The 15,588-nt window shown below is 43.5% G+C and overlaps 1 protein-coding gene across 7 annotated transcripts in view; it reads left to right on the top strand.

The window, feature by feature from the left end:
* The window catches only part of LOC121542754 (protein MTSS 1-like), a 125,183-nt gene that overhangs the window by 77,059 nt on the left and 32,536 nt on the right, over positions 1–15,588 (top strand). For 4 of the 7 annotated variants that reach the window (XM_045213740.1, XM_045213737.1, XM_045213738.1 and 1 more), the window contains exons 4-7: positions 5,183–5,267; positions 7,355–7,446; positions 8,622–8,696; positions 15,265–15,276. In XM_045213740.1, the coding sequence (XP_045069675.1) occupies positions 5,183–5,267; positions 7,355–7,446; positions 8,622–8,696; positions 15,265–15,276 (264 nt within the window). The remainder of the gene's footprint in view (positions 1–5,182; positions 5,268–7,354; positions 7,447–8,621; positions 8,697–15,264; positions 15,277–15,588) is intronic. The other 3 variants (XM_045213739.1, XM_045213741.1, XM_045213736.1) reach the window with 1 other exon arrangement.

Below are 15,588 nucleotides of genomic sequence, written 5' to 3'. Positions count from 1 at the left end.
CAGTGTTTTGGGGACCAGGGGCCTTTGTGTTGGCTAGGTACCCCTGGAGGAATTTGACAAGCGTGTTGTGGCACCTCATTGCTACTCTCCTCTCCCAGGCCTCGAATTTCCCGGCGGCATCGACGGCCATGGCCTTCGATGCCCCCCTTGTGTGGCCGTAATGCAAACGGCGGTAGGCTATAAGCACAAATGTTCCAAAATGCAATTAGCTGGAAAACACAGTTCTCCAAAGCGCACCGCAAATACGAGCGAACATGAGAGAAATACTGGTTTCCATGGCTATGAGGAAGTGTTTATAAAAGAATCCCCTTAACATTCCTATGGTCGGAACACGGTAAGACATGCCTCATAAAAAATACAAACAAACACGTCAAGATTTTAAACAATTATGTTTATGGTTAAATAGTTTTAAAATGTTGACTGCTTGCCTCCGCTCAGATTGCAAAGTGGGTGATGTTGCTGTGCGCAACATGCACTGGCCTGTCTCTCCTATCTGAACCAACAGTGCCTCGAGGATGACAGAATCAAGCCTTTAGACCGTAATATTATTTATCCTATATTATACTGTATCTGTCCAACATGGCTGCCGTTTAGCCTGCTACATTTCCTGGCGCTTCCCTCCTGTCAGCATCGGTCTGGACATGACAGACTGTAGCCAATAACCATAGTCTATCACCTGCACTTTGACAGGTTGGCTAATTCATTATTTATGTACATTTACATACACTTATGTTTTTCTTAACAGAACATCTAGTGTTTTTTGGTTTTCAAAACAATTTAATTGGCTATTTTGGTTAATGGCCTTGGTGCCGTGGCAGATGCCTTGGTGCCCTGGCAGATTGGGCACCTCTTGATCGCCTTGCCCCTGAAATCATGAAATTCCAGGCCTGTCCCCTCCCTCCCTCTCTGTCTCTACCTCTCTCTCCCTCATTTAGCTCCCCTCTACTTTTTTTTCTCTCTCCACCTCATTTACCTCTCTCTCTCTCTCCACCTCATTTACCTCTCTCTCTCTCTCTCCACCTCATTTACCTCTCTCTCTCTCTCTCTCTCTCTCTCTCTCTCCACCTCATTTACCTCTCTCTCTCTCTCTCCACCTCATTTACCGCTCTCTCTCTCTCTCTCTCCACCTCATTTACCTCTCTCTCTCTCTCCACCTCATTTACCTCTCGCTCTCTCTCTCTCTCTCTCTCTCTCCACCTCATTTACCTCTCTCTCTCTCTCTCTCCACCTCATTTACCTCTCTCTCTCTCTCCACTTCATTTACCTCTCTCTCTCTCTCCACCTCATTTACCTCTCTCTCTCTCCACCTCATTTACCTCTCTCTCTCTCTCTCCACCTCATTTACCTCTCTCTCTCTCTCTCCACTTCATTTACCTCTCTCTCTCTCTCTCCACCTCATTTACCTCTCTCTCTCTCTCTCTCTCTCTCTCTCTCTCTCTCCACCTCATTTACCTCTCTCTCTCTCTCTCTCTCCACCTCATTTTCATCTCTCTCTCTCTCTCTCTCTCTCTCTCTCCACCTCATTTTATCTCTCTCTCTCTCTCTCTCTCACCTCATTTTCACTCTCTCTCTCTCTCTCCACCTCATTTACCTCTCTCTCTCTCTCTCCACCTCATTTACCTCTCTCTCTCTCTCTCCCACCTCATTTACCTCTCTCTCTCTCTCTCCACCTCATTTACCTCTCTCTCTCTCTCTCCCTCTCTCCACCTCATTTACCTCTCTCTCTCTCTCTCTCTCTCTCTCCACCTCATTTTCATCTCTCTCTCTCTCTCTCTCTCCACCTCATTTACCTCTCTCTCTCTCTCTCTCTCCCACCTCATTTCCATCTTCTCTCTCTCTCTCTCTCTCTCTCCACCTCATTTACCTCTCTCTCTCTCTCTCTCTCTCCTCCACCTCATTTTCATCTCTCTCTCTCTCTCTCTCTCTCCACCTCATTTACCTCTCTCTCTCTCTCTCTCTCCACCTCATTTTCATCTCTCTCTCTCTCTCTCTCTCTCCACCTCATTTACCTCTCTCTCTCTCTCTGCTGTGTCATGGTCAGACTGAGGTACTAGCTCTGAGTCTGTCTCTATAGATGCTTTTACCTTCGTCCCAAATAGAACCCTACTCCCTATATAGTGCACTACTCTTGACCAGAGCTCTATGGGGCCAGGTCAAAAGTAGTGCACTATATAGGGAATAGAGTACCATTTGGGATGCTACCCTTCTTTGACCCCAGTACAGATCAGCACTAATAGGACTTGTTTTTAAAAAATGCTATGACACTCTGTGAAACTGAACGTTTGACCTCTTGGCATTTTAGTTTCTATTGTCTGTTTCTTCCAGACAGACTATTACTACCTCACTCTGATGTCTGTTACAGCCAGTCTATCACTACGGCATTGTGTTGGGAGGTATTTTATGTGAAGTCTATTCTTATGAAGTTTCTCATGGGGATATATTGTTTGTGTCTTGTTTATATAAATAACCTTGTTAAATGCTGTAAAAAAATAAAAAATGATAGTGTTGTATTCCATTGCTCCATTGAAATCAGATTTTCTAGCACTGCAGAGGTCACTATTGGATCTGAAGTTAGGGCTAAATGCAAACCAAACTAAATGCATGCATTTTTTCTAGGTCCCATAACCCAGATTTAAATGAATTTGAAAATGACTAGTTTGAACGGTACACAAATTGAGCGAGTTCCTTCCTACAAATATCTTGATATTTGGCTTGATGACAAACTGTAATTTAAAAAAGATGTCACTGAGCTGGTGAAGAAGCTGAAGTTCAAGGTTGGTTTCTTTTACAGAAACAAAGCATGTCTGACTTTTGTTAATAGAAAGGAAATTGTCCAGGCCACTTTTATGTCTATTTTAGATTCTGGGGATATGATCTATATGCATGCTGCAGCATCTACACTTAAAGCACTAGATGCTGTTTTCCACTGGGCCCTTAGGTTTATTACTGGTGATGGTTCTAGAACTCACCATTGTGCCCTTAGGTTTATTACGGGGGATGGTTCTAGAACTCACCATTGTGCCCTTAGGTTTATTACGGGGGATGGTTCTAGAACTCACCATTGTGCCCTTAGGTTTATTACGGGTGATGGTTCTAGAACTCACCATTGTGCCCTTAGGTTTATTACGGGTGATGGTTCTAGAACTCACCATTGTGCCCTTAGGTTTATTACTGTTGATGGTTCTAGAACTCACCATTGTGCCCTTAGGTTTATTACTGGTGATGGTTCTAGAACTCACCATTGTGCCCTTAGGTTTATTACTGGTGATGGTTCTAGAACTCACCATTGTGCCCTTAGGTTTATTACGGGGGATGGTTCTAGAACTCACCATTGTGCCCTTAGGTTTATTACTGGTGATGGTTCTAGAACTCACCATTGTGCCCTTAGGTTTATTACTGTTGATGGTTCTAGAACTCACCATTGTGCCCTTAGGTTTATTACTGGTGATGGTTCTAGAACTCACCATTGTGCCCTTAGGTTTATTACTGGTGATGGTTCTAGAACTCACCATTGTGCCCTTAGGTTTATTACTGGTGATGGTTCTAGAACTCACCCTTGTGCCCTTAGGTTTATTACTGGTGATGGTTCTAGAACTCACCATTGTGCCCTTAGGTTTATTACTGGTGATGGTTCTAGAACTCACCATTGTGCCCTTAGGTTTATTACTGGTGATGGTTCTAGAACTCACCATTGTGCCCTTAGGTTTATTACTGGTGATGGTTCTAGAACTCACCATTGTGCCCTTAGGTTTATTACTGGTGATGGTTCTAGAACTCACCATTGTGCCCTTAGGTTTATTACTGGGATGGTTCTAGAACTCACCATTGTGCCCTTAGGTTTATTACTGGTGATGGTTCTAGAACTCACCATTGTGCCCTTAGGTTTATTACTGGTGATGGTTCTAGAACTCACCATTGTGCCCTTAGGTTTATTACTGGTGATAATTGTAGAACTCACCATTGTGCCCTTAGGTTTATTACTGGTGATGGTTCTAGAACTCACCATTGTGCCCTTAGGTTTATTACTGGTGATGGTTCTAGAACTCACCATTGTGCCCTTAGGTTTATTACTGGTGATGGTTCTAGAACTCACCATTGGGCCCTTAGGTTTATTACTGGTGATGGTTCTAGAACTCACCATTGTGCCCTTAGGTTTATTACTGGTGATGGTTCTAGAACTCACCATTGTGCCCTTAGGTTTATTACTGGTGATGGTTCTAGAACTCACCATTGTGCCCTTAGGTTTATTACTGGTGATGGTTCTAGAACTCACCATTGTGCCCTTAGGTTTATTACGGGTGATGGTTCTAGAACTCACCATTGTGCCCTTAGGTTTATTACGGGTGATGGTTCTAGAACTCACCATTGTGCCCTTAGGTTTATTACTGGTGATGGTTCTAGAACTCACCATTGTGTTTTGTATCAAAAAGAGCGTTGGGCTCCTTTGTCTGTAAGGAGAGAGCTGCATTCTCTGGTGTTTATTTACAAAGCACCCATGCAGAAACGTCATATCTATCTATCATCATTAATTCAATTTAGACTTCCAAATTACCAAACCCGGTCACTGGCTTGGATAACACTGGAGGCCCCTTCGGTCTCCACAGAGTTGGTTAAAGCTGCTTTTAGGTTTTTTGTGCCATTTATGTGGAACAAATTACACAGCTCTCTGAAATGAGATGTTCTGGTCCCCCTGGGTCAGTTCAGAGTAATGATCAGAGACCTCTATGTTGATAAATGTGTCTGTTTTTCTTAACATGTTTTGTAACTTTGTATGTTGTATATATGTTTGATGTATTTATGCAGGGCTCATCTGAAAACGAGACCCTTTTGTCTGTTACAGGAGGTACCAGAGACATTGGTTCAGCTCTAACCAGGATGTATTGTTTGTCTGTTACAGGAGGTACCAGAGACATTGGTTCAGCTCTAACCAGGATGTATTGTTTGTCTGTTACAGGAGGTACCAGAGACATTGGTTCAGCTCTAACCAGGATGTATTGTTTGTCTGTTACAGGAGGTACCAGAGACATTGGTTCAGCTCTAACCAGGATGTATTGTTTGTCTGTTACAGGAGGCACCAGAGACATTGGTTCAGCTCTAACCAGGATGTATTGTTTGTCTGTTACAGGAGGTACCAGAGACATTGGTTCAGCTCTAACCAGGATGTATTGTTTGTCTGTTACAGGAGGCACCAGAGACATTGGTTCAGCTCTAACCAGGATGTGTATGAGACACAGAAGCATCGAGGCCAAGCTGAGACAGTTTTCAATGTAAGGATTTTCTCATTTACAATGGGACTACTTGAACATCATTTACCATTGATTTGTAGTACGTGTCACTTTGAATGAAATTAAGAAGTGTGTGTGTGTGTGTGTGTGTGTGTGTGTGTGTGTGTGTGTGTAACATTGTTGTTAAAGCGAGACATTAGTGATGAGTCTGTAGAATGTCACCCAGCTCAGCCGATTCTACTCTTTCCCAGCATTCCACTGTCTCAGGGGCATGTCTGGTCCGCGACACACAAACAGTCACACAGGGGGATCTCTAATTTCTTCAAGGCATTTTGGAGAAATTCTTCTTGTGTCTCCATGGCTGTGACGGTGTGCAGTAGACCCTAGGTGCCTGTGGTCAAGCCTAGCTACACACACACACACACACACACACACACACACACACACACACACACACACACACACACACACGCACAGACACACACACACACACGCACAGACACACGCACACACACACACAGACACACACACATACACACACGCACAAACACACACACACACACGCACAGACACACACACACACACAGACGCACACACACACACGCACAGACACACACACACATGCACAGACACACACACACACAGACACACACACACACACACACACACACATTCTGTCTCTGTCTGTCTGTGTGTAACAATATGTGTCCAGACATGGGGCCAGGGTCTAATATTATTCTCAGCTGCCTGGCTCACATCACCACTATGCCCCGCCCCTCTGGTCTGGGAGAACTATAACATCACACCACCACTATGCCCCGCCCCTCTGGTCTGGGAGAACTATAACATCACATCACCACTATGCCCCGCCCCTCTGGTCTGGGAGAACTGTAACATCACATCACCACTATGCCCCGCCCCTCTGGTCTGGGAGAACTATAACATCACATCACCACTATGCCCCGCCCCTCTGGTCTGGGAGAACTATAACATCACATCACCACTATGCCCCGCCCCTCTGGTCTGGGAGAACTATAACATCACATCACCACTATGCCCCGCCCCTCTGGTCTGGGAGAACTATAACATCACATCACCACTATGCCCCGCCCCTCTGGTCTGGGAGAACTATAACATCACATCACCACTATGCCCCGCCCCTCTGGTCTGGGAGAACTATAACATCACATCACCACTATGCCCCGCCCCTCTGGTCTGAGAGAACTATAACATCACCACTATGCCCCGCCCCTCTGGTCTGGGAGAACTATAACATCACCACTATGCCCCGCCCCTCTGGTCTGGGAGAACTATAACATCACATCACCACTATGCCACGCCCCTCTGGTCTGGGAGAACTATAACATCACATCACCACTATGCCCCGCCCCTCTGGTCTGGGAGAACTATAACATCACCACTATGCCCCGCCCCTCTGGTCTGAGAGAACTATAACATCACCACTATGCCCCGCCCCTCTGGTCTGGGAGAACTATAACATCACCACTATGCCCCGCCCCTCTGGTCTGGGAGAACTATAACATCACCACTATGCCCCGCCCCTCTGGTCTGAGAGAACTATAACATCATATCACCACTATGCCCCGCCCCTCTGGTCTGGGAGAACTATAACATCACCACTATGCCCCGCCCCTCTGGTCTGAGAAAACAATAACATCACATCACCACTATGCCCCGCCCCTCTGGTCTGGGAGAACTATAACATCACACCACCACTATGCCCCGCCCCTCTGGTCTGGGAGAACTATAACATCACATCACCACTATGCCCCGCCCCTCTGGTCTGGGAGAACTATAACATCACATCACCACTATGCCCCGCCCCTCTGGTCTGGGAGAACTATAATATCACATCACCACTATGCCCCGCCCCTCTGGTCTGGGAGAACTATAACATCACCACTATGCCCCGCCCCTCTGGTCTGAGAGAACTATTGACCATTTGAATGTTCTAAGGATTCTCTAGGTTGGTTGGTTCTAGGGTATTGAATCACAGTAAATAATCTAGGTCTACTGAAAGACTAGCCTTTTGGTGGGCTAGAAGAGATCCTAATAAACAATACTGGATTTCTAATGTTTCTCACCTTTGGGATTGCTGTGACCTGCAGGGCTTTCATGGACTGCCTAATCAACCCTCTACAGGATCAGATGGAGGAGTGGAAGAGAGGAACCAACACTCTGGATAAGGACCACGCCAAAGGTACCATCATAACATATAGATATATAATAATTTAACCATACACTACATTACCAAAAGTATGTGGACACCTGCTCGTCGAACATCTCATTCCAAAATCATGGGCATTAATATGGAGTTGGTCCCCCCTTTGCTGCTATAACAGCCTCCACTCTTCTGGAAAGGCTTTCCACTAGATGTTGGAACATTGCTGCGGGGACTTGCTTCCATTCAGCCACAAGAGCATTAGTGAGGTCGGGCACTGATGTTGGGCGATTAGGCATGGCTCGCAGTCGGCGTTCCAATTCATCCCAAAGGTGTTCGATGGGGTTGAGGTCAGGGTTGTGTGCAGGCCAGTCAAGTTCTTCCACACCGATCTCGATAAAATATTTCTGTATGGCATTGTCATGCTGAAACAGGAAAGGGCCTTCCCCAAAATGTTGCCACAAAGTTGGAACGAGCTAGTCACAAAGTTTTATGCGCTTCAGCACTCGGTGGTCCCGTTCTGTGAGCTTGTGTGGCGTACCACTTCGCGGCTGAGCCGTTGTTGCTCCTAGGCGTTTCCACTTCACAATAACAGCACTTACAGTTGACCGGAACAGCTCTAGCAGGGCAGAAATTTGACTAACTTGTTGAAAAGGTGGCATCCTTTGACGTTGAAAGTCACTGAGCTCTTCAGTAAGGCCATTCTACTGCCAATATTTGTCTATGGAGATTGCATGGCTGTGTGCTCGATTTTATACACCTATCAGCAACGGGTGTGGCTGAAATAGAATCCACTAAATTGAAGAGGTGTCCACAAACTGCTGTAATAATAGTATACTACCATAACTCTCCAATACTAATCTTTACCTCTGCACACCACTGTCAACATTCACTCTCTGCTTAGATTTAGCTTCTTTTTTTGTTGTTGTGTGTGACCCGAATGTTGTTTTATTGTACAATTAGTAAAACACACGTCAAAACCAACAAGACAGGGTCAGTCACATATGAGCTCACCATTTGGCACAATAGTGAACCAATGAGTTATAGCCGTTTATTAACGGCTGTAAAAACTACAGAATAACGTGTATATCATGCAGTGAACTACTTCAACTTTTACCACTCCCAGAAATGTTATAATATCCACTGACTCTGCTTAGCTTTAGGGTTTCCTGACACGTTGTTGACCCCATTCCTCCCCCCCCCCTCCCACACAGAGTACAAGAAAGTTCGGAGTGAAATCAAGAAGAAGTCTTCAGACACTCTAAAGCTGCAGAGGAAGGCAAAGAAAGGTAGACTCTCTCTATCCATCCACGCTGCTTCACTTCTTCACTGGCTGTGCCATACAAATAGAACTATTACAACATGCGTACGATACTTATAATTGCTGTGGGCTGTAGAAGTACAGTGGGGGGAAAAAGTATTTAGTCAGCCACCAATTGTGCAAGTTCTCCCACTTAAAAAGATGAGAGAGGCCTGTAATTTTCATCATAGGAACACGTCAACTATGACAGACAAATTGAGGAAAAAAAATCCAGAAAATCACATTGTAGGATTTTTTATGAATTTATTTGCAAATTATGGTGGAAAATAAGTATTTGGTCACCTACAAACAAGCAAGATTTCTGGCTCTCACAGACCTGTAACTTCTTCTTTAAGAGGCTCCTCTGTCCTCCACTCGTTACCTGTATTAATGGCACCTGTTTGAACTTGTTATCAGTATAAAAGACACCTGTCCACAACCTCAAACAGTCACACTCCAAACTCCACTATGGCCAAGACCAAAGAGCTGTCAAAGGACACCAGAAACAAAATTGTAGACCTGCACCAGGCTGGGAAGACTGAATCTGCAATAGGTAAGCAGCTTGGTTTGAAGAAATCAACTGTGGGAGCAATTATTAGGAAATGGAAGACATACAAGACCACTGATAATCTCCCTCGATCTGGGGCTCCACGCAAGATCTCACCCCGTGGGGTCAAAATGATCACAAGAACGGTGAGCAAAAATCCCAGAACCACACGGGGGGACATAGTGAATGACCTGCAGAGAGCTGGGACCAAAGTAACAAAGCCTACCATCAGTAACACACTACGCCGCCAGGGACTCAAATCCTGCAGTGCCAGACTTGTCCCCCTGCTTAAGCCAGTACATGTCCAGGCCCGTCTGAAGTTTGCTAGAGTGCATTTGGATGATCCAGAAGAGGATTGGGAGAATGTCATATGGTCAGATGAAACCAAAATAGAACTTTTTTGGTAAAAACTCAACTCGTCGTGTTTGGAGGACAAAGAATGCTGAGTTGCATCCAAAGAACACCATACCTACTGTGAAGCATGGGGGTGGAAACATCATGCTTTGGGGCTGTTTTTCTGCAAAGGGACCAGGACAACTGATCCGTGTAAAGGAAAGAATGAATGGGGCCATGTATCGTGAGATTTTGAGTGAAAACCTCCTTCCATCAGCAAGGGCATTGAAGATGAAACGTGGCTGGGTCTTTCAGCATGACAATGATCCCAAACACACCGCCCGGGCAACGAAGGAGTGGCTTCGTAAGAAGCATTTCAAGGTCCTGGAGTGGCCTAGCCAGTCTCCAGATCTCAACCCCATAGAAAATCTTTGGAGGGAGTTGAAAGTCTGTGTTGCCCAGCGACAGCCCCAAAACATCACTGCTCTAGAGGAGATCTGCATGGAGGAATGGGCCAAAATACCAGCAACAGTGTGTGAAAACCTTGTGAAGACTTACAGAAAACGTTTGACCTGTGTCATTGCCAACAAAGGGTATATAACAAAGTATTGAGAAACTTTTGTTATTGACCAAATACTAATTTGCAAATAAAATCATTAAAAATCCTACAATGTGATTTTCTGGAAAAAAAATTCCTCATTTTGTCTGTCATAGTTGACGTGTACCTATGATGAAAATTACAGGCCTCTCTCATCTTTTTAAGTGGGAGAACTTGCACAATTGGTGGCTGACTAAATACTTTTTTCCCCCACTGTATATAGTTAGAACAGGATAAACCTCCCATGGGCTGTGCTTCCCCTTAAGGTCACACGTACACATTCCATGTAGTCTAAAGCAAATAGAGTTGAATATCAATGAGTCTACTCAGGGACACTGTTGCTTATGTCATAGAAATAAAACAAACAGGATAAACACAGTACATATTTATGTAAAATTTATTATATATAGTACATCTCTATGGCCTGTAGCGTCCCTTGACGTCATCTCTACGTACATTTGGTACCCTTAGGCAAATTGACTTGCAAATTGAGTTGAACATCCTCCCTACTGAATGTCCTTTACTCTACTATGGTTTCTGTTGGGTATGTAAGAATGTTCCTGATCCCTGTCAGACTCTGTGGATGTCAGATATCATCTGTAGACATGAATCTATCTAAATGATGTCTGGAGAACAACAACAACAACAACAACAACGTCAGCTCATATTGACTGTCATTATACTGAAACCAGGAACAGACACCTGGCTGTGTGCCAAAATTGCACCCTATTTCCTAAATAGTGCACTACTTTGGACCAGAGGCCCATAGGGCTCAAAGTAGTGCACTATATATGAAATAGGGTGTCATTTGGAACACGTTCGCTGCTTATCTACTGAGTATCAGTTTGTGCTGTCCTTTGTCCCTCGAAGGACAGCACGTCCTATTGAATAAGGTCTGATGCGAGCAGTCAGTCAGTCAGTCTCCGTGTAGGCCGACACACCATGAAAGGAAATGGAGAAGCTATTGAAAGGTTCAAAATGTCTAGACGGATAGACAGAAAGAGAGCATCTATGGAAGCTCCTATTCAAGCTGTCAGTCATCTTAAGTGGCAGAAAGTCCAGTTGAAATTTAAAAATGTCCATCTTGAAAGCACCAAAACATCTATGCATTTTCTGCTTTCAAAGTGAACTTCGACCTTTTTAACACTTCTGTAGCTCAAATGCTGTGCTGTTGTATTTCCATGGTGCAGTATTTAGCAGTATGCACCTGTTCTTCTTCTTATTACCACAACACTGATAAACTATCTGGACATCTAGTATGGTAAACATTACCCCAACACTGATTAAAAATCTGGACATCTAGTATGGTAAACATTACCCCAACACTGATTAGCAATCTGGACATCTAGTATGGTAAACATTACCCCAACACTGATTAACAATCTGGACATCTAGTATGGTAAACATTACCCCAACACTGATTAACAATCTGGACATCTAGTATGGTAAACATTACCCCAACACTGATTAACAATCTGGACATCTAGTATGGTAAACATTACCCCAACACTGATAAACTATCTGGACATCTAGTATGGTAAACATTACCCCAACACTGATTAACAATCTGGACATCTAGTATGGTAAACATTACCCCAACACTGATTAACAATCTGGACATCTAGTATGGTAAACATTACCCCAACACTGATAAAAAATCTGGACATCTAGTATGGTAAACATTACCCCAACACTGATAAACTATCTGGACATCTAGTATGGTAAACATTACCCCAACACTGATTAACAATCTGGACATCTAGTATGGTAAACATTACCCCAACACTGATTAACAATCTGGACATCTAGTATGGTAAACATTACCCCAACACTGATTAACAATCTGGACATCTAGTATGGTAAACATTACCCCAACACTGATTAACAATCTGGACATCTAGTACGGTAAACATTACCCCAACACTGATTAACTATCTGGACATCTAGTATGGTAAACATTACCCCAACACTGATTAACAATCTGGACATCTAGTATGGTAAACATTACCCCAACACTGATTAACAATCTGGACATCTAGTATGGTAAACATTACCCCAACACTGATAAACTATCTGGACATCTAGTATGGTAAACATTACCCCAACACTGATTAACAATCTGGACATCTAGTATGGTAAACATTACCCCAACACTGATAAACTATCTGGACATCTAGTATGGTAAACATTACCCCAACACTGATTAGCAATCTGGACATCTAGTATGGTAAACATTACCCCAACACTGATTAACAATCTGGACATCTAGTATGGTAAACATTACCCCAACACTGATTAACAATCTGGACATCTAGTATGGTAAACATTACCCCAACACTGATTAACAATCTGGACATCTAGTATGGTAAACATTACCCCAACACTGATTAGCAATCTGGACATCTAGTATGGTAAACATTACCCCAACACTGATTAGCAATCTGGACTTCTAGTATGGTAAACATTACCCCAACACTGATTAACAATCTGGACATCTAGTATGGTAAACATTACCCCAACACTGATTAACAATCTGGACATCTAGTATGGTAAACATTAACCCAACACTGATTAGCAATCTGGACTTCTAGTATGGTAAACATTACCCCAACACTGATTAACAATCTGGACATCTAGTATGGTAAACATTACCCCAACACTGATTAACAATCTGGACATCTAGTATGGTAAACATTACCCCAACACTGATTAACAATCTGGACATCTAGTATGGTAAACATTACCCCAACACTGATTAACAATCTGGACATCTAGTATGGTAAACATTACCCCAACACTGATTAACAATCTGGACATCTAGTATGGTAAACATTACCCCAACACTGATTAACAATCTGGACATCTAGTACGGTAAACATTACCCCAACACTGATTAACAATCTGGACATCTAGTATGGTAAACATTACCCCAACACTGATTAACAATCTGGACATCTAGTATGGTAAACATTACCCCAACACTGATTAGCAATCTGGACATCTAGTATTGTAAACATTACCCCAACACTGATTAGCAGAGGTGTGGACTCGAGTCATGTGACTTGGACTCGAGTCAGACTCGAGTCATGAATTTGATGACTTCAGACTCGACTCGACAAAATGTACAAAGACTTGCAACTCGACTTGGACTTTAACATCAATGACTCGTGACTTGACTTGGACTTGCGCCTTATGACTCGAGAAGACTTGCTACGAGGACTTGTAATGACTTGCAAAGGCTTGCTAAGAGGACTTGAAATGACTCGAAACTAAAATGTAGGACTTTGGACTCGACTTGAGACTTGATGGCTTTGACTTTTGACTCGACTTGGGACTTGCCTCATCTTTGACTCGACTTGACTCGGGACTCGAGGGCAAAGACTTGAGACTTACTTGTGACTTGCATAACAATGACTTTGTCCCACCTCTGCTGATTAGCAATCTGGACTTCTAGTATGGTAAACATTACCCCAACACTGATTAACAATCTGGACATCTAGTATGGTAAACATTACCCCAACACTGATTAACAATCTGGACATCTAGTATGGTAAACATTACCCCAACACTGATTAACAATCTGGACATCTAGTATGGTAAACATTACCCCAACACTGATTAACAATCTGGACATCTAGTATGGTAAACATTACCCCAACACTGATTAACAATCTGGACATCTAGCATGGAATGCACCAATTTGTAAGTCGCTCTAGATAAGAGCGTCTGCTAAATGATGTAAATGTTAAATGTAAACATTACCTTACTTGGAAATAGAGGGAAGATTGGAGCAGATTTCTGTTAGTATCAGGTTGGCAGTGCTGTAGCTCGCAGAAATGCAATGTTTTGGAAGAACACCATACATAGAGAGAAGTTGAATGTTTGATGAGAAGTTGATGAATAACGGCTTGATCAAAACCAGCTGAAACACTGAACTAGCTATCCTAAATGTCTTGATCAAAACCATCTGAAACACTGAACTAGCTAACCTAAATGTCTTGATAAAAACCATCTGAAACACTGAACTAGCTAACCTAAATGTCTTGATAAAAACCATCTGAAACACTGAACTAGCTAACCTAAATGTCTTGATAAAAACCACTTGAAACCCTGAACTAGCTAACCTAAATGTCTTGATAAAAACCACTTGAAACCCTGAACTAGCTAATCATATGATCAAAACCACCTGAAACACTGAACTAGCTAACCTAAATGTCTTGATCAAAACCACCTGAAACCCTGAACTCGCTAGTCATATGATCAAAACCACCTGAAACACTGAACTAGCTAACCTAAATGTCTTGATCAAAACCATCTGAAACACTGAACTAGCTAACCTAAATGTCTTGATCAAAACCATCTGAAACACTGAACTAGCTAACCTAAATGTCTTGATCAAAACCACCTGAAACACTGATCTAGCTAATCTAAATGTCTTGACCAAAATCACCTGAAACACTGATCTAGCTAACCTAAATGTCTTAATCAAAACCACCTGAAACACTGAACTAGCTAGCCTAAATGTCTTGACCAAAACCACCTGAAACACTGAACTAGCTAGCCTAAATGTTTTGTTTTTCTACAGGCCCTATGCTTTACTAGGAGCTAAAAGGAATAAGTCATCCTGACTTCAAGGGGAAGTTTTCACCGTTGGACACGTGGATATATGTTTAACACCATATATCTGTCTAGACTGAATTCCTCAAACATGTTTTTCCAGCTTGGGCTCATCGTTAGGAAGTATGTCATTAGTACAACACGTTCACCCTCACACAGCCCTCTTTGGCAGATCAAACAGCTAGACCCATGTTGGGTCACATCATGAATATGCTGATATATGGCAGCGTCAATGCTGACAATTTTGTAAGTCGCTTAGGATAAAAGTGTCTAGTTAAAGCTTAAGGGCCATTATTAGACACACAGTGACAGTGACAGTCACAGTGACACATATTAGCAACATGAAGTTTGCAGTCACCTTCAGGCCTCTTGACTGACTGAAATGTTTTTCTCTTTACGGCCATGTCGTCGACCTTGTTGCCCCCCCCCGGTCACTGGGCACCTGTTGTTGTTGTCCTGCAGCTGATGCCCTGGGTAAGTCTGTAACAGACTGGTGGTCTGTCTGTGGGTGTGTCAGTCTGTCTGTCAGCCCTCCAGCCTGCTCTGCGGCCTCTCTGTGGGGTCCAGGGATTCAGTCAGTCTGTCAGTCTACCTTGTGCTGCTACACTGCTTACTATCCCGGTCTGTTCTGCTCCTTCCACTACCCCTCTCTCTCTCTCTCTTCCTCCCTCTCTCTCTCTCTCTCTCTCCTCCTCCCTCTCTCTCTCTCTCTCCTCTCCCTCTCTTCCTCTCTCTCTCCCTCTCTCTCTCTCTCTCCTCTCTCTCTCTCTCTCTCTCTCTCTCTCT

Source organism: Coregonus clupeaformis, unplaced genomic scaffold, assembly GCF_020615455.1.
Source record: "Coregonus clupeaformis isolate EN_2021a unplaced genomic scaffold, ASM2061545v1 scaf0146, whole genome shotgun sequence".
Taxonomy (NCBI): Eukaryota; Metazoa; Chordata; class Actinopteri; order Salmoniformes; family Salmonidae; genus Coregonus; species Coregonus clupeaformis.
This window is presented reverse-complemented; position numbering and strand designations above follow the sequence as displayed.